General features: G+C 56.5%; 2 protein-coding genes across 6 annotated transcripts in view; both read left to right on the top strand.

Annotated features, from left to right (window-relative positions):
* CBFA2T3 (CBFA2/RUNX1 partner transcriptional co-repressor 3) overlaps positions 1-7,008 on the top strand; it is a 38,269-nt gene extending 31,261 nt beyond the window's left edge. For 2 of the 5 annotated variants that reach the window (XM_077310792.1, XM_077310791.1), the window contains 6 exons: positions 718-968; positions 1,786-1,871; positions 2,478-2,673; positions 3,195-3,266; positions 4,387-4,577; positions 4,768-7,008. In XM_077310792.1, the coding sequence (XP_077166907.1) occupies positions 718-968; positions 1,786-1,871; positions 2,478-2,673; positions 3,195-3,266; positions 4,387-4,577; positions 4,768-5,097 (1,126 nt within the window). In that variant the 3' untranslated portion in view covers positions 5,098-7,008. Of the gene's footprint in view, positions 1-717; positions 969-1,785; positions 1,872-2,474; positions 2,674-3,194; positions 3,267-4,386; positions 4,578-4,767 lie in introns of all 5 variants that reach the window. The other 3 variants (XM_077310789.1, XM_077310790.1, XM_077310788.1) reach the window with 2 other exon arrangements.
* Positions 7,009-12,009: 5,001 nt separating this feature from the next.
* Positions 12,010-19,772, top strand: PABPN1L (PABPN1 like, cytoplasmic). Its single transcript, XM_077309626.1, has 8 exons — positions 12,010-12,130; positions 13,307-13,478; positions 13,911-14,016; positions 14,797-14,864; positions 15,252-15,358; positions 16,050-16,137; positions 16,241-16,386; positions 17,948-19,772. Exons 1-8 carry the CDS (start codon positions 12,111-12,113, stop codon positions 17,985-17,987), a joined length of 747 nt encoding a protein of 248 aa, XP_077165741.1. The 5' UTR covers positions 12,010-12,110; the 3' UTR covers positions 17,988-19,772.
* The last annotated feature ends 978 nt before the right edge of the window (positions 19,773-20,750 follow it).

Raw genomic sequence — 20,750 nt, 5'->3', positions numbered from 1 at the left:
CTGAGGCCACAGAGCCCGGTTTACGCAGGGGCGGGCGGGCTGGGTGTCCCCGATCTCTCCAGGTGGCCAGTGGACATTGGGGACATCTCAGGGAAATCTTGGGGGGGGGGTGGCGCTTAAGCATCCCATTCCTACTCACTGTGGTCATGATCCAAGCCAGGCCCATGGACTTTGGGGAGGCTCAGGCGCTCACCCTTGTGCTTGCCCATCCAGCTCAGGGTGTCTCATGAGCCAGGAGAAATGTGTCATGTGGTTATTTGTTTCCTCCTAAATTTAATTTAAATGACTCCCACCCCCCCCCCCCTTGACAAAAGCAGCCTCCAGCATTTCTTCGTCTAGGAGGAGGAGGAGAACAGTAGAGGGAAAGGGAGGGGCTTTAATCCGCAGCTCCCTGGCCGTCTTCCTGCTGGAGGACGTGGGGAAGAACACGGGGGTCTCCAGGGGGGCTTCTTCTCAGGAGAAATTGGGGTGTGGGTTGGAGGACCCGGCAGAGTTTAGTTCGTTACGTGGAATTTTAAAGGGCTGTTTAGGAATGTTTCTATGTTGACTTGTGTGTGTTTTTACTGTTGTAAGCCGCTTGAGCCGGCTGGCAGGGAAGGGCGGCCAAGAAATCCATCTAATCCCTGGCAGTGACCGTAAAGGTTGCCGAGTCCTTGGCCTGGCCGGGCCACCAGCCCCGGGGCCTCCGCCTCACGCTCTGCCCTCTTTCCGGGACAGGACCAAAGAGAACGGGCTGGACCGGGAGCCCCTGCATCCGGAACCCCTCAGCAAGCGGCCGTGCACCCTGAGCCCCGCCCAGCGCTACAGCCCCAGCAATGGGCTCGGCCCCCAGCCCAACGGCCTGCCCCACCCCACCCCGCCCCCGCCCCCGCACTACCGCCTCGAAGACATGGCCATCGCACACCACTACCGGGACCCCTACCGGCCCCCCGACCCCCGGGACCTTCGGGAACGCCATCGGCAAGCAGGTGAGGAATGCTCCGGAAGCAGCCACCCAAGGAGCCCGGGTTTAGTTTGTTACGTGGGAATCCCAGGGAATCCCAGGGTCATGACGCAGAGGCAGGCCATGGCAAACTACCTCCGAACGTCTCTGAGGTTCTCTCAGCGGCTCTGTGTGCAGCTGTGCAATAAAGAAATCGGTTAGCTGGATCTCTGGATCACAAAGGCTTCTGCCACAATAAACACACCATGAGTCTTTTATGGGCCACAGGCGGCAGAAAGAGAGGGACCCGACCATCCGCCTGGAATTGGCCCGTGTGCTGCACGTTCTGCTGCACGTTTGGCTGGCAGGGTTTGCCTTTGCTATTGGCCTCGTTTGTCCGGAGGCGTCACAGAAACCAACCAGCAAAGAAGGCCGCTCTCCGTGGGAGACAGCTCTCTCCATTCCCGCCCGCCCTCCCGAAACCCTGTGCTCAGCCTTCGTGGTTTGGCCACAGGGCTTTGATAGAGGGGCCAATCGGCTCATCGCTGTACTGCTCCAATCTAAGCTAGCGGCGGAAGAGTAAACCCACGTGGAACAGCCGGTCCACTGGGCATCGGGGTGAAATCAAACAAGTGCCCGGCGCCCAGAGTCTTCCGTCTGTCTCCGGGCTTGACGTCTTTAAGGGGATCTGAGGCGTCTCCTGAGCCGTCTTCTGAATCTTCATTCTGCCCTTTGAGAATGTTCATCTTGGGCCGTTTTCCCTCCCGCCCTCTCTTGAACTCGCTGCTTCCACCGCCTCCCCAAGCGCCAAAGCAAGGGGCTTACTGGTGTTTCCCTCCCAACGGACTGTTTGTCTTCCTTAGCTGTGCACAGTTCCCGGCAAGAGGAAGTGATCGACCACAGGCTGACGGACAGAGAGTGGGCCGAAGAGTGGAAACACCTCAACAATGTAGGTACCAAATCCTGCTGGCCCCCTGGGAGGCAGAGGAAGCCTGTTGCTAGATGGAATCGGGGAAAGAGGGAAGCCCATATTGGCCACGCACCAGTCAGGGAAGAACTGCCCACACCGCCTGGGCTCTCTTTCTGTGCCACCTGTCGCTTAGAGGAGCATCCACCTGCTCCTGTTTCCTGCCTGGCAAAGGGTCCTCTGCTCACTCACAGTTTTGGCTGGAAAACCAGATTGTAGGGAGTCACACCTGGTCACAATGGGGACAGAATTCACTTAAGTGAACAGACAGAATTGCCCCAGACTTAGCAGATCTCTACCCCGCTTCCTTGTCCTGGGAATCTCAAGAAAGGAGACATCTGGCCCAGCCTCCTCTCTCACCCAGTGGCCAACCACTCACCTTGCAGGGCCAGCAGCAGGGCAGAGAGGTTGAGCCTTCCCCTGATGTTGCCTCCTGGGACAGGTATTCAGAGGTTGCCTGCCTCTGAATGGGGAGGCTTCCTTTAGTCCCCATGGCTGGTAGCGGCTGGTGGACCTCTCCTCCACAAGGTCTAGGGAGACCCATAACCCCAGGCTGCCCAACATCTTACTGTGGCTTCTACCCAGCAGCTGCTGAACTGCATTATGGACATGGTGGAGAAAACACGCCGGTCCCTCACCGTGTTACGCCGCTGCCAGGAGGCAGACCGCGAGGAGCTCAACCACTGGATCCGCCGCTACAGCGATGTGGAGGACATGAAGAAGGGCCCCAGCCCCGCCAGCCGCCCGCACAACAGCTCTGCCAGCACTGAGACGCCACCTCTGGGTACGGGGCCCAGGGAGATGGGGGGAATGAGGTGGCTGGAGTGGGCTCCCTTTGCTGTCAGGCAGCTGCGGCCGGATCCTCATGAAAGCCCTGGGGTGTGTGTGTGTGTGTGTGTGTGTGTGTGTGTTGGGGAGAGGGGGGGGTACTTACAAGCTGCCCCTCCAGTGTGCCCTGTCCTTGGCAGCCTTGCCAGGGGAGCTGCTCAGATGAGATGTGGGGGGAGGGCCTTTCCAGATGAGCCTTTGCAGCTGGCAGAGTTGGATCCTCCTTTGCCCCACCATCCCTGTCTCTGTGGGCCCAGCTGGTCCTCTGGAGGATGGGGCAGGGCCACGCCCGTGGGGCAGGGTAGCTTCGGGCCCTCCCCCACCAGGGCTGTCCCGTGATGCTGTCTGCATGCCGTGCCTTGGCCTTGCTTCCGTCTGGGAGGCAGCTCCTGCGTGCCCAAAGAGCCAAAGGTCTCCTCACCTCTGAGGCTCTTCTGGGCTCGCCTGATGGGTCTGGTCTCTCTTGTCTCCTCACAGAGACTCACCGTGAATTTGGGTCCAGGCCAGCCCTCTCTGGCTACATGCCAGAAGAAATCTGGAGGAAAGCTGGTGAGTTTGGATGGGAAGTTGGGCGGGGGGGAGGGGGGGCTTTGTTCCTTCATTGGTCTCTGGTGCTGGAGGTCAGCAGAAGATGGCAGGACGTTGCTGGATCCTTCCTTGCTGTTTTCAGTCGACCCCCTCTAATCTGAGCCGCTGATGTCGGCCACCCTCCAAAGAGCATCTAGCTGGCGCAGGCTGCCTAAGGGGAAAGGTGCCTCTGGCAGCACAGGGGTCTTGATGTACCTGCCCAGCGTCCTCTGGCTCTCTGTGCCTGCAGGGCTGTGTCTCTCAACTTGCAGCAGATAAAACCTTCTATTTAGATTGCAGAGGGGTCAGGGTCAGGGTCAGAATGCAGATCTCCCCTCAGTGGCTGGCCTGCTGTACGGTCTTGGCCCCTCTCCTTCAGCCTAGCCCAGGGTTGTTGGCAAAACAAAAGAGGACAGCCCCCCTGGAGTGCCCCTAGGATTGGGGAGACTAGCCAAGAATGCTGAGGACTGGCCAGCCAGCTAACTCCGCAGGGTCTGGCTTCTGCCCTGGCATGGGTCAGCTCCTGACATTCTGCCCAGGGGGATCCAGATGCCTCTTGGTCATGGCAGCCTTAATGAGGGAGGCGCTTGAGAGTCGGCATCTGTCTGGGGGCTGCGGACCCCGGCCCTTGTGACAGAGGGGCCATCGGGGTTTTCCTTCTGGTCAAGCATCCCGCCACTTGAAGTAGAGAGTGGACGTTGGACAGACAAAGATGCCTGTCAGGGGCCTGGGCAGGGAAGACAACCCACCCCCCCCCCCCATAAAAATGGGAGAATGCTAAGGAGATAAGCAGGCCGTGTGCTGATTGGATAAATATTTCTCTAACTTTGTACTGAGTGGTTAATTAGATAATGATGGAATTTGGGCACGTTATCTGTCCCGAGTGTGTCGTGGGGTGGACGCCGGACTTCAGACATGACATGGGGCCACCCTTTTTAATGCTGCAGCTCCTAAAATGGCATTTTGAAAGAGCTCTCTGGCATTGTGGGTAATTTGGGCCTCTCCCCACAATGAGTCACACCAAACCTGAGCTTTTTCGTGGTGGGGGCATCCCTGGCCTCTCCTCCATGATGTCCGCCTTGCCCTGTGCTCTTCCTTTCAGAAGAAGCCGTGAACGAGGTGAAGCGCCAGGCGGTCTCCGAGCTCCAGAAGGCCGTGTCCGACGCGGAGCGGAAAGCCCACGAGCTGATCACGACGGAGAGGGCCAAGATGGAGCGGGCCCTGGCGGAAGCCAAGCGCCAGGCCTCTGAGGACGCCTTGACCGTCATTAACCAGCAGGAGGACTCCAGTGAGGTAGTGACACCCTCTCCCCACCTGGATCTTGGCGCCAGAGTGGTGGCCTAAAAGCAGGATCTCGCGGGTCCCTCCTGTCCCTGGGAGCAGCCTGGAACTGCGCCTGCCACAAACGCTGTGGAGACGGTCTCGGGGCTCCCGGCTTGTCTCTCCGTCCAGCTGACCTGTCTGCTTTCGCCTTCTCCTGCAGAGCTGCTGGAACTGCGGGCGCAAGGCCAGCGAGACCTGCAGCGGATGCAACACAGCCCGCTACTGTGGCTCCTTCTGCCAACACAAGGACTGGGAGAAGCACCACCACGTCTGTGGGCAGACTCTGCAGGGGCTCCCAGCCGCGGCCGGAGCCCCTTCGGCAGGCGGGGGAGGCCTGGGCGTGGCGCCAGCTCAGCCGGACACGGCGGCCGCGAGTGCCCCCCTCCCCGGCGTGGCCGTGGCCGTGAGCCCCAGTGACAGTGGCTCCACCACCGCCTCTCGTTCCGGCACGCCGGCCACCCCGGCTCCTCTGGACCCGGCGTCCCGCTAGGAAGGCCGAAGGGAAAGGATCCGGAGACTTCGGCCACCGACTGACGCTGCTGCTAACGTTTCTCTCCAAATGAAAAGACATAACTGCATTCAATGCAAATCCTCAGCTACCTGACGTATTTGACCTCCAAAACGACCTCTCTCTCTCACACGAAATCCTCACCAATTCTCAAACCTGGGCTTTAAGTGGAGTTAAGGCGAATAGCCTCCTTCTCCGTTCACTCGTCAGTCTCCTGTTTAATTCTTGTTCTGATCCTTACCGATATGATTTGGGGGAATTTCTGAGCATTGTTTTGGATGAGGAATTTGTCTGCAAGCATCTCGACTCATGGGGGAGGGGGAGAAAAGGAAAACACAAAGGGAATTCTGTCTCTCTTCGGCTGGAGATGCGTGCGGGGAAGTGAGGACAAGAATCCCCTCCCACTAAAGGAGAAGGGGAGAAGGCAGGAAGAGACACACAAACACCCCCCCCCCCCGATTTCAGTTACAAGAAGCAAGATTTTTCTTTTTTGTAAAAAAATAAAAATAAACAATAAAAACATCAACCTCTTTGGCTTTAAGTAAAACAGAAAAGAGAAGAATCCAAAAAGAACCCAACTAAACCAAGTGAAGGAAGCTGACCTATAAACTACCTTGCTAGCTAGCCAAGAAGATACCAGATTCACCTCTGCTCCAAAGGAAATCCAAAAACCGAAAAAGAAATCCAAACTTTTTTTCCACTGCCAAAGTTTCTTTTTTTGTTTGGTTGGTTCCTTCTTTCTCTTTCTCCTCATTTTTGGGGGCTTTTATTTATTTATGTCTTTTGCAAATTGAGGACTAACGCATCGCGCGTCCGGCTGTCGGAGGGCGTTCTGCGGATGGCGACGCTGGTGGAATGGAATGCCAGTCCTTCGCGCTCGGACGGGGCGGGAGGGCCATTGGTGTGCTTGCCGGACCTTCGCCACGCCAATGGCTCCCTGCAGGAGGACAGACAGCATCTGTGGGACCGAAAGGGATTTTTCGTAGAATAAAGCAAAAACACACACAAAAAACCCCACTGCCACTTTTGTATGTGTGTGCACGAGCGCGTGTTGGTGTGTGTGAGGCAGAAGAGACTCTCTGGGCTCCCTCCCTGGTGGATTATAAATCGGTTGCATTTTTTTCTCTCTCTCTCTCAAAGAGCATTACAAAAGCAATGGTGTGGCCACCCGCACCCCTGCCCAGCCTGTTCCAGAGAGAGCTCTCTTTCAGAAAGGCCTGTGATTCGCGTCTGCCTGTTCTCGCCTGTTTTTTCAGGGCAGGAGCAGAACTGAACTGCGCCGGTCTTCTCTGCCGGGCTTCTCTGCCACTACCTCTCTCTGCTTTCCGTAACCTACCAAACCCTGGGCAGTTTCCGGCGATTTGCTGCCCTGACTTCTTCCAAACAACCACGAGACTCAAACGAAGCCTTTTGTCCACCCCCCTTCCGAAGACTGTTTTGAAGGCCTGTAAATACGCGCCCCCCCCCCCTCGGGCTCTCCCGCCATGTCTTTCCAAAGTCTTGTGGCAAAATATCTCCCTGGCGCTCTTTTCTTCTTCCGTCCCCTTCTGTTTTGGGTTTTCGCTTCCCCTCTTGTCTTCCATCCCCATCAGATTTTGCCATTATTTCTTGGAGGAAACCAACAGATGCTTGTCCTTGGGGAAGAAGAAGGAGACAATGTTCATTTGTCCTGTTATGGCACTTCCGTGTACAAAATTGCTGAGGACAGGCGTGCAATATGGGGGACGGGCCCAGCAGCAGGGAGGGGGGGGGGACGGAAAGGACGGGCCAGCGGGGGCTCAGGCCCTCCATGGTGAACCATTAATGTGAATGTATATAGTATTTGCAGAGGTCCAAAAATAATAATAATAATAATAATAACGGTGATAATAAAAACAGACATTTGCCAAATAATATATATATATATATTATAAATATAGAAAAAAGATAAAGCCACTTGTGTGGGGGAAGGATAGGAAACAGGTTTCCAAGGAAAGACAACATTGTGTGTTCGTGAGGAGGTACCATTTTTTGGCATTCTCAGAACCCTTCATGTTTGGGTTCGACATTTCCTTTCCTTTCAAAAGGAAAGCACTGGCAGAGCCGGGGTGGCTGGGGGGAGGACATGGCACCCCCTCGGGTTTCTTCTTCTTTTCTCTCCTCCCTCTCCTGCTGTTGTTCACCCGAGTGTCCCATTCAGCCGCGTCCCACAGAAATGGGGTGTTTGTGGCCCAGGCAGTGAAGAACATCCCCTTCCTGGCGTCCCCCACACCAGAGCCCCCAGTGGCCTCCCAGTGGTGCCCAAGATGTCCCCACTTTTTGCGCAGGCCAGAGCTATGCGCCCTGAGGGGGCTGTGGTTGTGACTTCCGTGGCGGAGCATCCTGCTGGCAGGTGGTGTGGCCTGCAGCCTCAAGAGGCACCGCATGGCGCTCATCTCACAGCCCTAAGTGAACTTTGTCATCCAGCGAGCAAGGAAGGCCACAGGAGGGAGGGAGGGAGAGAGATGCAAGAACGGGGTTAACTCCAGGGACCTCGTTCTCCTGTGGGTCCCCGCATCAGCAGCCGTAAGGGCTGGATCCAGCCCCATGAGGAGAGAGGATCAATCACCCGAGAGTTGTCCTTGGGCCCCCACACTGGTTTCCCACTCAGTCCCCTTCTAGGGCAGCGGCCTTCAGTAGCCCTACCAGTCAGCAGAGCTGGGAAGTGCAGCCAAGAGAGAGGACAAACAGTTCACCTACAGTCAAAGGTCCCATGTCTGCCTTTCCACATTTCAAGTCATTTTCCTGGAGAGCAGGTTGGGTTTGTTCCCAGCAGGGGTTGCCAGCTCCCAGGTGAGACCTCTCAGAAATATACCTGATCTGCAGGTATATGGCGAAGTTCTATTTCCCTGGGAGAAAAAAGCTGTGTGTGGGGGGGGGGCTCTGCTGAGGAAGCTGCCCTCCCCAGGCTCCACCCCAAACCTCCAGGGAGTTGGCAACCCTATGCCAGCCACCAGGTGTGACCTGCAGCTCTCCTGGGATTCTGGCTGATCTACAGGGGGAAAGGACAATTCTGGAGGGTGGACACTGTGGCCGTGTGTCCCACTAAGATTGTTCCCCCCCCTCAAGCCTCAGGCCCCAACCACCAGGACCCTCTCTTGGCTGGAGCAAGAGTATTGTGGCCTCAAGCCCCCCAGTTCCAGGGCTGGTGTCTCCCTTTAGATGGAGGAGGGTGAAGGGCTCCCCTGCCAGCGATCCCAGCAAACGGGCTGCTTCCAAGAGCAGCTGCTTCAGAGAGGGAGACCCGTCTGACATTGCGCTTAGGGGGTTGGGAAAAACTAGAGGAGGGCGCCTGGGAGGTGCCTTCTGCACGGCTGGGTTCCTTCCCTTAGGAAGCTTGCTGAGATCCAAAAAGCCTGGGAAAGCATCGAAGGGTGTGCCTCGAGCTGGGCAACTGGGGAGACGAGGTGGAGGGGGGTGTCCAGGTGCTATTTGCTTCTGGAGTCAGGTGAGATGGACTTCCTCAAGGGCCTGGTTTGTTCTCTCATCCTCCTTCATTCTTTCCACACTGAGAAGGCTGCCCAGGTCTGGCTTAGGATGGGAAAGGGCGCTGAAGCAAGGGGACCCCCCCCCAGGCGGCCTCCTGGCCAATCACAGAGGGGCACTTTGAGCAAGGTCACGTCTCACCTGCGCTCCGAAGCAGCTGGTCCCTCCTGGCACGCCAGCACATGGCCACTCTTCAGGGCGGATGGCCTCGGGACACAGAGCCTGGCTCTGGTGGGGCGAACGTGGCAGGCGACCAAGGCAGGGGGCCAGGGAGCGGGTCCCACCGGCCAAAGGACCCCAGGAAACCCCTTTGCCCCCCCCCCCCAGCAGCTTTCAGCAATGCAGTGATCAAGAAGTAGCAAGGTTTCTCACAAGCATGGGCAGAGGGCATACCGGTGACACTCCAGTCCTCCACAGTTTACAGGGCAATCCCAAACAGCTCCTCTAGTCAAAACCCTTTAACTCCTCAGCCACTTTGTACAGGACTGTGCCGCTGGTGCCCTCATTGGCACCCCAGCCAAATGCCACTTCCATCTGGACGGAATTGACGTCCTGGGAGAAGCAGGGTGTTTTCTGACCCCAGGCCCCGTCACCTGAGCCTCTGGAAGAGTCCCCAGGCAAGGGCTGCAGCAAGGGCAGGGAGCTCGTCCCAGGCGAGGGCTGCAGCAGAGAGACGGGCAGCGGCAGGTGAGCAGCCGGGCAGACAGGGAAGCCAGCCCACTGGATCAGCAGCCGAGGAGCAGGAAGGAGGGCCGGGCGGGGGTGGAGGGCTCTTGCCAGGCGGCTGCTCCGGCTGAGGGTCTCAGGAAAGGATGGAGGGAAAGGGGCAGGCTGTTGAAAAAAGAGGTTGAATTCACACCCTGTTGTTCGTCCACCCCCGGGCTTGTGTAGGACATAAGATGTTAATCTCGACAGGACACACCTGAGCAGCCTCCAGCTCCCATCTCGAGAAGCTGCTTGTCCAGTCCAAACTCTGGCCGGGGCTGGCTGACCAGTAAGCTGACCGGGAGGATTCCTGGTGGGGTGGGGGCCTGCTTTGCAGGGGGGAAACAACCTTTAGCCTGAGGCTTGAAACGGAGCGCCTGTGGACAGAAACGCAAGGCCCACCTAGCTTTAAGGACATGGTGCTGCCCCTCAGCCAAGAAACAGCCGGTTTCTGGCCTCCATTCCAGCTCCAGCAGTTCTGTGGGTAGGGGACAAAGCAGAAGCCGGCTCAGGATTGGGAACGGAGAATCCACCTCCTTTACAAACCAGCCAATAGCCTCTGCTGAACCTCATTCCTGTGGACGGGACCTAGTCAAAGGGATTGGGGAGGGTGCCGAAAGAGCCCCTCCTTGGCTAGAGGAGGACCGTGATGCTGGGTCTGTCCCCAGGGGGAAGGGAGGCAGCCTCCAGGTGGGGCCATGCAGCATCTGAAGGCCTGGGGGGGGGGGAGGCACTGTTCTCAGGGTTTTGGGAGGTGGGCTGCGCTTAGAACTGTGCAATACTTGAATCAGAGGGGGGGTTATGAAGAGGAAGGCGGGATGGGCGGGGCTTGTACAGAATGGCGTGTGTCTGTGTGGCCAAGATGTTTTACAGAGAGAATAATAGAAATTTAAACAAAAAGAAGCATAACCCCATCCCCCCCTCCACACCCCCCTTCACCAGTGTTTGTGGGTTCGGTGGCCATTCCCAAGAAAAGGCAATGCGGTAGGAGGGTTGTTTCCCCCCCCCCCCAGTTCTCTTTTGGCATGCTCTCCCCTCCCCCTCGCTGTTTCCTGCTTTCTCTAAATGTACTGTATGTTTGACCAGTGAAAGATGTAAACATTATGATTCAGGTCACGTCTGTTCTTAACTCTGTATCTGTGTAATAAAGAAAGTTTAATATCACCCTGCAGGATTCTTTTCCTTGCCTGCCTCGCCCCTCGGTCTGCAGACACACAAGACTGGCCGGGCTCTTGGGGTGCTGGGCTGACCCCCCCCCCCAGTTGCCTGGAAGAATGCCCCAATGGGGGGAGGGGTCCCCACTCAGAAGTGGACACTCTGCTTCCCATGCCGAAGGTCCCAGGATCAGGCCCTGGCATTTCCAGCAGCAAGTAGGGCCGCCAGCCCTGAAGTGGAAACCTCCTGAGGGTCTGAGGAGTGAAGCCTCAGGAGGGGGAGGGGAGGGACTTCCGTGGGGCCCAGACTTCATCTTCCAACGCGGCCGTTTTCTCCAACTGAGCTCATCTTGGTCACCAAGGGATCGTTTGGAATGCCCCCTGGAGTTTGGCAACCCTAGTTGCAAGGATCACAAGTGGACCAGAGCTCTAGCACCAGGGGAGAGATTAAGCCGACCACCCCCACCCCATTCCCCCCAACCCAAAAGGGCCCTACAGAACTGTTGTGATCTTGTAGGGAGAAACATTCAAGGACCCCAAATGAGCACTTAATTTATTTATTTAATGCATTCATTTGCACCCAGCTTTTATCTGCAAAGCAGCTTACATCTTCTCCTCTGTTTTATTCTTACAACATCCCTGTGAGGTAGTGTCAGGTTGAGAGTGTGTAACTGGCTAAAGGTCACCCAGTGATGTTCCATGGTACGAGTGGGGATTTGAACTTGGGTCTTGCAGACATGGAATGAGCACTCATGACCACTACACCCCACAGGTTATATCTCCTCCCCCAAATAAAAGAACTCTATGGGGGTCATTCCAAGCCAGAAAACTGGCTTAAATTGCTGTCCTCTTCCTCACAATCCAGAGGGCTGCCAGCGCCAGAAGAAAACAAATAATGGCTGGGGAGCTGCTGTGCCTGCCGGAGGATAGGGGCCTCTTCCCTGGCAGCGTCTCCACGGGACGGGACAGCATCTTTGTGCTCTCCTTCAGAGGGGACAAGGCCCAGCCCACTGGAGACAGCAAGGCAGCCTTCTAAGTTCACCCTGCGGAGAAGTCTGGATAAGAGGAGCTTTGGGCTAATCCTGCCAAAGACCTTTGTATTTCCCTGCAGGGAAATGGCTCTTGCCACCTCCTGAGGAGATGCTGAGAGTCTGCACTTGTTTTCGGAATGTCACATGCACTACTAGGGAAATCACAGCAGTCTAGCAAAAATGAAAAAGCAGGTAAAGCTTGCTTTTAAAGTCCCTGAAGAAAGTTGCCCCGGAAAGCGGGAAATTGTTTATTTTATTTATACTGCGCCTTTGTCTCCAACGGGGAGGCAAATCGGCTTACACTGTCCTCACCTACATCTAATCTTCACAGCTCTGCTTGTCCCTTGCTGCATTCCCTCCCGGCCCCTGCCCTTTCTAGGCTCCAGGAACCCCCAGCCCAGAGCCGGCAAGCCCGTGTGCAAGCAGCATGGGATGGGCCGGCTCCCCCGACCTGCCTGGCTGCCTTGGACCGGCGGCTCCTCCCGCCCCGGTCCCGCCCCGCCCCCCGGGGGAGCCCGCGCGGCACCCGATTGGCTGCTGAGCGCTCAAGTCGCGCACCTGCGGGAGGCTCACCTGTTGCTTCCTCCCGGCGAGAGCGGCGATGTTTGGCCTCGGGGCCAGGTAAGGCCGCGGCGTGGGCGCCTGTCTGCGCGGAGCCCTTCAGGCCTGGCCTGGCGGTAGCCCCGGGGGCTTCCTCCAGCAGAGCTGCCCCGCTTGCCCCCAGGGCCCCGGCGTTTGCAGACGTCTCCTGGGGCGGGGGGGGGGGGTTCTCCCCTCGGCCTTCCGGCAAGCAAATGCCTTTCCTTCTGGCATAGGCCGGTTCTTGGCCTTTCCTTTTCCAAGTGGGGAAAGCACCTCGGGAGAAAGTGTCCACCCCCCCCCCCTTTCTGTTTCCCCACGACTGTTGGCTTGCTTGGTGGGTGGGTGCCATTGCCGGGGGCTCTAAGGGGGCCTCTTGACTTAGGCGTGTCCTAACCCCAAAACTTCCCCTTCGTATTCAAAGCAGCAGCCAGCTCCAGGAGGGGACATTTCTGGAGCTTTTTGGGGTGGAGACTGGGAAGGAAGTTTAGTGGGGTGGGGTGCCCTAGAGCCCCCCCCCCCAAGCAGCCGTTTTCTCCAGGGGAACTGAATGCTGTCAAGGGGAGAGTGGGGGTCATTCCAGGAGAGGCCCAGGCCCCACCGGGAGGGCAGCCATTCTGGGTTGCAGGCGTGGCCCAACTGTGACTCTCCAGATGGCTGTGGACTACCGTGACCATGAGCCCCTGTCCACTGGCCATGCCTAAACACCTGCAACAGATGTTCTTAAAGCCATGGGGGAGGGTGTTTCTTGCAGTTCAACCTGGGAGATATCCCAAAAGATAGTCTTCCTTGGGGGGGGGGGGGAGACCCTTGTCTGCCCTGAGCCCAGGGTCTTTCCGTTTCATTGGATGTCCTTTGTTCAGTCTCTCCACCTATGCAGCATTTTCTAAACCACCCCAGTTGCCCCTTTTCTCACCTGGGATTAGTGGGAACAATTTCCCCACCCCATTTTGTGTTCCAGCCCCACTTGATTGGAACCGAGGGTACCCCTCTTCTGCCCCAGCCCCAGACCACCTAATGGGAGTCAGTGGGGAGCCAGGTTGGGATCTGGGACACGCTTGCTGCGTGACCTTGGGCCACTCACACACTCCCAGCTTCACAGGGTTGTTGTGAGGATAAAACAGGAGAGGTTGGGAAGAAAGGCTGGGTCAATGCTGCCCCATCACGGATTCCTGGCTTGTTTCCCTTTCTGACCCCTGGTGCTTGTTTCTTCTCAAGTCCCCTTTTCCCGGACGCTGGATCCTGGTGGCGTGACCCCCCGCCTCTCGCCGCAGCCAATTCCCCGTGGAACGTGGCCGAAATAGCTGCATGGCAGAAGCACCTGGAAGAGGAGAGGGAGCTGAGCCCCTTGGAGAGAGACAGCCTGGAGCTCCTGGAAGCAGAGGACCCTGTGAGTCCAGGCTCCCCTTGGGGCGCTGGAGAGGCGGTCGACAGTGGGGACCCCGCGTCTCTGCCCTCGAGGAGTGGGGGCAGCTTTAAATGGCCTTCGAAAGGGGAAGCTTTAAATGGCCTTCTGCGTTGGGAAATTCCTAGTGATTTGGAGTCCTGGAGTCCTCAGGAAGATCTAGCCCCCTCTGAAGCTGCCATTGCCTTCCAGGGGAACTGATCTCTGTCGTCCAGAGATTAATTGTAATTCATGTGGGGGGGGGGGCTCCGACGCCACTTGGAGGCCAGCCTTAATAGGATGAGGAGTATGGGCGCCTGTGTGCAAAGCCCACTCTTCACCCCAGGGAGTGGCTGCAGAAGATCCGCCCCCCCCCCGGCCATGTTGTGTCGCCCTCTGAGCATGAATGTTTACGATTCTGGTTCTGGCCACGTGCAGGAGCTGGAGGCAATCAAGGCCAAGATTCGGGAGATGGAGAAGGAGGACGAGCGATTCCAGGGCCTGCAGACAGGTGCAAAGCAGTTCATCCTGGGCCCGGAGCCAGGTATGGGTCTCACTGGGATGCTGCTGCACCCAGAATCCCTTGCAAGGCAGCGGAAAACATGGTTTGTGCATGAAGGGAGCCTTTAGGGCAGGGGTAGTCAAACTGTGGCCCTCCAGATGTCCATGGACTACAATTCCCAGGAGCCCCGGGAATTGTTCCTGGAATTCCCAGAATTGCTCCTGGGAATTGTAGTCCATGGACATCTGGAGGGCCGCAGTTTGACTACCCCTGCTTTAGGGTAACCCAGCTCCAAGTTGGGAAACACCTGGGCATTTGGGGTAAAGTTTGGGGCAGGAGCTCAGCAGGGAGGTAATGCCATCATGCTGCCCTGTGATTCTTCCCTGGAGACTGATCTCGCTAGTTGGGAGGCCAGCGGTCCTTAGGGGGACGAGGTCTCCAGCTGTGCAGCAGACACCCCCCCCCATGCATCCAGTTCCCTCCTGCTGCCTAATGCAGTAGCAAGAGGGATCGGATGGAGAAAGCGACATGGTGACCTTGACCAGGGAGTCAGGGGGCGGGGGGGGGGGGGTGATGTCGCAATGCTTCTACGTAGGCTTGTTGCCATTCTGAATGCAGCCCCCCCCCCCCCACGAACAGAATTCTGGAAAATGATACCTGATGGTTTGTAGGGGTGTTTCCACCTGTGTTTGTGCAAGGAAAAAAAGGTAAATGCAGAACAAGAAGTTAGAAGCCGCCATGCTCTCTCCTCTAAATCCACTTGGCACACAAAGTTCCTGTCCTGTCTTCAGCAGATCTTTTTGTCATCCCCCCCCCCCCCAGGTCTTCCTTTCCCTAGCCTGACAGAAGAGAAAGTTGAAGCGGACCAGCGCTCCGTCTACGTGGGAAATGTGAGTGGGGCGGGCAGGAGCTGAGCTTTTGCATGCTTGTGGATCAGCCCTGGATTGTACACAGTAGTGACTGCCTCTGAGCCTGTGGAGAGTCCCCCCCACACACACGCTGTTGTGTAACCATAGCTAGGCTTGTGTGTATTCTGGATCTCAAACCAGGTTCAGCAGGAACCAAGGCTCTTGTTTTGTTTTTCTAAAACAACATGGCTGCCGTAAGGAAAGCTGGCCTTCAGCCACGAGTGCGTGGAAAGAGGGGCCGTGGCGGGCTGCCGTGTCCTCGGGAGGGCCCCGTTCCTCCGTGGGTTACGGACTCTTATGCAAAAGCAGCACTAACTTTGCGTAGGCAGAAAGCCCCGCTCTGCACATCTTCCGCGGTCTTCCTTGCAGGTGGATTACGGCGGAACAGCAGAAGAGCTGGAGTGCCACTTCAACAGCTGCGGGGAGATCAACCGGGTCACCATCCTGTGTGACAAGTTCTCAGGCCACCCCAAAGGGTGAGTGTGTTGAGGGGCTCCTGGCTGGGGCTTGAGGAGCCATCTCTCCCAACCCAGAGGTGGCAGCCCTGGCTGGTAATGGGGTTGCGATCTCACCCTGAAAACGCCGCTTTCCCCTGACCTTACCCCTAAGGAGCTCCTAGGCCACCCAGCAGGATGCGGTAGGGACATCCTGAGAGGACCTTTTCCCAAACGGGCCTTGGGAAAGGGGCCCTGGGGATCTGCTTTCCAAAGGAGACAGGAAGAAGAATCAAAGGTGTCTGAGGGTTACTCCTGTGCCTGACCCCCTTCCTCCTTTCGTGTAACTGCTACTGATGGGACACACTCCCTTCCCCCCCTGTCTTTACTACTCTGCCCACAACAGAAATGCTGAATTGGCCCTGGCCACCTGGGTGATTAGCCTGATCCCATCAGCTCTTTAGCAGGGGGGGCGGGGCTGGCCCTGCTTAGTAGTTGGATGGGAGACCACCAAGGGAGTACACTGTGGCCCTGCAGAGGCAGGCAAGGGCAAACAGCCTTGGACCGTCTCTTGCCTGGAGAACCCTACAGGGGTCACCATAAGTCAGCCGTGACAGGCCAGCACTTCCCACCAACCCGCTGCCTGGATAGCTCCCCCCCCCCCATTCCTGGGACCCCATCCCCTGCTTCCAGCTCTCTTCCCTAAGGAAAGGTGATGTCTTTCCTGCTGCAGGTATGCCTACATTGAGTTTGCCGACAAGAGCTCTGTGCAGGCAGCTGTGGAGCTGGATGAGACCACCTTCCGAGGGAGGGTCATCAAGGTAGGCCCACCACTCCCTTGGGGGGGGGGAGAGGGGCTCCCCCAGGCCTTGCCTTGTCAGCTCTTTGGCCAGCCTGACTCCCTTCTGGCCGTGCTTCGACCAGGTGCTTCCCAAACGGACCAACATGCCCGGCATCAGCACCACCGACCGTGGAGGTTCCCGGGGCCGTTTGCACAGTCGAGGGGGTTTGCCCCAACGGGCTGGATTCTGCAGAGGACCACGTTCGAGGCCGCACGGGAGGGTGTACAGGTGAGTGCCCTGCAGCTGCAAACGGCAGACTTCAGGAGGTCCCTTCCAGGGCTCCCCCCACAAATCTTCAGGAATTTCCCAACCCAGAGCTGACACCCGCGAGTGACAACTACCCAGTTGCCCAGTTTCAACTAAAAACAAATTGGAGCAGTCTGGGCACGATTGTTCCTTACCGTTTTGGACTGCTGATGCCTCCTCCCGCGGCTTCTCTTTCCTCCCTGGAAGTGGGACAGGATGTTTGGCGTACCGTAATGCTTCAAGAGGGAGGAGCTAGAAGCCGAGAGAGAGAAGGGCAGGGCATTTCTGCGCAACCATACGTGGTCTGGACGGCAGCAGGCAGCTACATCAAGGGCTGCTGAGCTCTCTGTGGGACCTCAGAGATGGCATGATCCCCCCCCCTCAGTTAGTAGCATGGAAATTAGGGAGGGGGGAGCTGTCCAGGCCCCCTGTGATTTCCCCGCTTTGTTCACTTTTACGGAAGGGGCTGCAATCAGGGGGCCCTTCTGGGAAGAGAATCGTTCCTGTTGTGCAGAATTAACTTTCGTCTCACGGCAGGTTTAGCCACCTTCGAAATGTCGGTTGACTCTCTCGAAATCCAAGGCCCGAAACAGGAAATGACAACCCCAAGGCTACTCACGAGCCACCTTGGCAGAAATAGATTTTTTAAAACACCTATTAGAACTTGACAGTATTGCCTAGTGGTCAAAGCTGGCCTGCAGGGGTCCTGACAAGCCTTCACTTTGGATCTGTGGCCCTTCTTTTTTTCCAAACCCGTACAAAGAAGGTCACACTTCAGCTTCGGTTAACACAGGGCTGTCCTGGGGTCACCTCCGGTGCTGGCAAGAGCAATACCTGAGCTGCTAGAGCTCCTCGCAGCACAGTCCGGCATGGACGTGTGGAAACAAGGCCTGTCACTGGGGGGGGGGGGGTGGCGGGAGAACCCCTCCTGCTGCACTGTCGTCGTGAGCAGCTCTCGGGCCATGATAGGGGGAGCAGAAGTGCCCCGGCCAGCACATTCCACTTCTGGCTTCTGCTGCTGCCAGGCCATGTTACCGTCATCTGGGCCTCTGTCTGCCCAGCAGGCTCTTCGGCATGCAGGCTGGCAAGGAGCCGGGCACCTTGGCTGTGCCTCAGCGGTCCCAAATGATCAATGACTTGCCCCCGAAGGAAGCGGCTGCCCAAGAGTGGCCACCACCCGAGAGTGCATCACCTCCTCCGCGGCTCCGAGAGCTGGTTCCAGAGGTCCCAGGCAGGGAGAGTGTTGCTCAAGCTGCCATTTCTGCATCGCTGCTCTTTCAGTCAAGGAGCCTTCAGGCCGCCATGCCCTGATCAGCTGCAAACCTCTCTTCCCCCTGCGTCCTCAGCCACGTCCAAGAGCTACGGATCCCGTTGTCAGGACAAACCGGGGGGGGGGGGAATCAGGGCACATGCTTAGCACTCACCTTTGAAGCTTGGGGAGCTTGGGGGGGGGGGTTGCCAGAGAGGAATGGGAGAGAAAAGGGTGGCTGTCCGAAGGCCCCCGTTCTGACACTGTCCCTCCGGTGGGCTTTCTCCTCTCCAGGGGCCGTGGAAGGACTGTGAGTTGGTACACACCCTACTAGGTGGTGGAGCGAGATGTCTCAGGAACTGCTACAGGACCAAACCGGCAGAGAAGACTAAACCGGAGAACTGACCTAAGCAAAGACTATTTTAATTCATTGTTTGAGGGAGATTGTGGGGCGGCTGGGGGGCTGATCCACCCAAGAGAGGATCTCTGCTCGTTGGCCTACTGCAAAGAAGATGAGCCACTTCAGCAAAGGAGCCATGCAGGGGGGCATTGTTCTTAGTGACGCAGCTACTCCTGGATTGCCCAGTGGATACAGGACTAACTTTTCTGACTCTCCCTTTTGCCAAGTTGGCCACATTTGGGGGGAGATCTCTTCGAATTCTCTGGGCAGTGGAGGGGAAAGCAGGGCCCACCGGATCCTACATTCCCCGCTTTAGGATCCAGGTGAGTTGTGCCCGATTGCTTCTGTTGGCAGCCTCACCGCTGAGATCCAGCTGGTACCAGCAATGCTCACCAGGTTGGGCTTGAGCTACAGGGAAGGCAGCTAAGATCCTTCCTTGGATTTGGTTCCCATGCATGCTGCCCCCTCCAGCTCTTTGGGTAGAGTAGGGGATATGGGCCCTGGCTTCTCTTCTCGTATTGCTGTTCCCAGGGGTGTGACATAGTCTAATTGTCAACTCCCTTTAACTGTCCTGGCCGTCACTCGAGGGATCTTTTGTTCAGTAAGGCAGTTAGAGGATCTGCAGCCCTCTCCCCAGCCCAGGCCACAAGAGTTAAACTGGGCAACCCAGATTTTTACAGCACAGCACTCCTGAGCAGCTGCCCCGCTCACATTTTGTGCAATATGCCTGGCTTGTCCCTCTTTTTGCTGTTGAACGGGAGGCCTCACGGGCAGTTGGTGGCTGCAGGGACTGTGAGCTTCTTGCCTCTCGTCCTTTGAGCTCTGCCTTCTGGGGTCATTTGTATCTTAGTCACCTCTGCGGCTTGGAAAGGGCTGTGAAAGTCCAAGGAGTTTAAGGAGCTTTTCTGGGTAAAGAGGGACCAGCTGGGGAAGCTGGGAGGAGAACCATGGAGGAAGAAAGCTCACTTGTCCCTTTTATGCATGCCTGATAAGCCCTTCCAGTTAGAACCTTTTTAGGAAAAAAGTTGGCTCAAGTGACATGTAAGTTTTTATTTATTACATTCATTTCCGTTCAGATTTTCCATCTACCCGAGCTTGACAGAAGAGTTAATGCAAATGCATCTTTATACATCCTTAACAGGGAACTTGCCAGGTAAAAAAAAGAAAACCTGTATCCTGAAACCCATTAATAATGGCTTGCAAAAAGGGGGGGAAATACCCTTATTACCTTGTCTTGTGAACTGCACTTTTTCTGATAATTTTAGTCTTCCTTCACTTTTTGCTCTTCCTGCCAAGGAACTTAAGTGTCTGTCAAATTCTAATCCCTTCAGGACTCTTTTGCTCCAGCACAAGAATCACAGTGCAGTGGGTGCCAGGTGACAGTTTCATGGGCAGGATGAGAAATTCCCCCCTTTTCTCTGGTTATCTAAAAAATGGCAATTTCTCCCCAGGGAATGAAAAAAAGGGGGGGGGCTGGGAGGTGGTCTTGGTGCAACCCCCCCATGGAGCTGAGTGGCCAGGAGCTATGGCTGATTCGGGCCAGGCTTGCACAGGAGAAGGGTGCCCCTAAGGAGTAGGAAGCCATTTTGGCAGAATAGGGAGTTTTAAAAGTTTCCATGTTTTGTGCCTCTTGGAACAGAATGCAGTTTCTGTAAAAGCTGTCTTTGTCAGGTGTCAATATTTTTTATAAAATAAATTATTCTGTTGCTTAAAACTAAACCCACACTGCAAATGCTGTCTGTCCTTATCTCTGCGCTGAGTGCCCACGTCAAAAGCTCCATGAAGGCAGCCTCCGTGGACTGCAGCCGCTGCTGGCCTGGACCCCCTAAGAATGAGGATGCACTTTGCACGCCTCCCCATACATGGAGACACAGCATGCACATGCGGGCCTATGGCGATGGGCTTCCGCAGACATGGGACTTGTAAGCTGCCTTCTACTGCATCCAACGTTCAAGGTCAGTATTGTCTACTTAGACATGCAACGATTCTCCAGGGTCTCAGGCAGAGAAAGGTCTTCCCCATCCCCTCCTGCCTGGTCCTTTTCAACTGAAGATCCTGCTGGGGAATTGAACTGGGGCCCTTCTGCATGCCAAGCAGAGGCCCCTCCCATGGAGTCACAGCCCCTCCCAATGCACATGAATCATAAAGAATCAGACCCTTCAAGGGTTGCTTACTGAGACTGGCGCAGCTGTCCGAGGTCTCAGGCAGAGGTTTTTCCCATCCCCCCCCCTGATCCTTTTAACTGGAGATTGAACCCAGGACCTTCTACAGGCCAAGCAGGTGCTCTTCCACTGCACCACAATCCCTCCTTGTACTTTCCTGGAATACAGAACGCCATTTTGGTGGAGGGGGAAAAATATTAAGAGGGTGTGGGGAAACATGTGGGTCACATGTTGCGTTGCAAGGTCCATGTCTGTCCACATGAGAGTTCAGAAAGATCAGTGTCGGTTCCCAGGCTCCCCCTAAGGCCCCACCTTTCCTTACTCCTAAGCTACATACCTCCCGGGCTGTATTTCTGGATCACTGAGCTGCTAATGTGGCGCAAATAAACTCTGATCCTTCCAGTTTATTCCACCCTCTATTTCCCTTTCTAAGTCTGCTTGGGGACCTCAGGGCATTTCCCTATGTCTGAGATTGGGCCTGAGTGCTGCTCACACTGACAAGGGAAGGCACACGTGTTGCCCTGAGGACATTTGG

Source organism: Paroedura picta, chromosome 14 (genome assembly GCF_049243985.1).
Source record: "Paroedura picta isolate Pp20150507F chromosome 14, Ppicta_v3.0, whole genome shotgun sequence".
Classification (NCBI taxonomy): domain Eukaryota; kingdom Metazoa; phylum Chordata; class Lepidosauria; order Squamata; family Gekkonidae; genus Paroedura; species Paroedura picta.
This window is presented reverse-complemented; position numbering and strand designations above follow the sequence as displayed.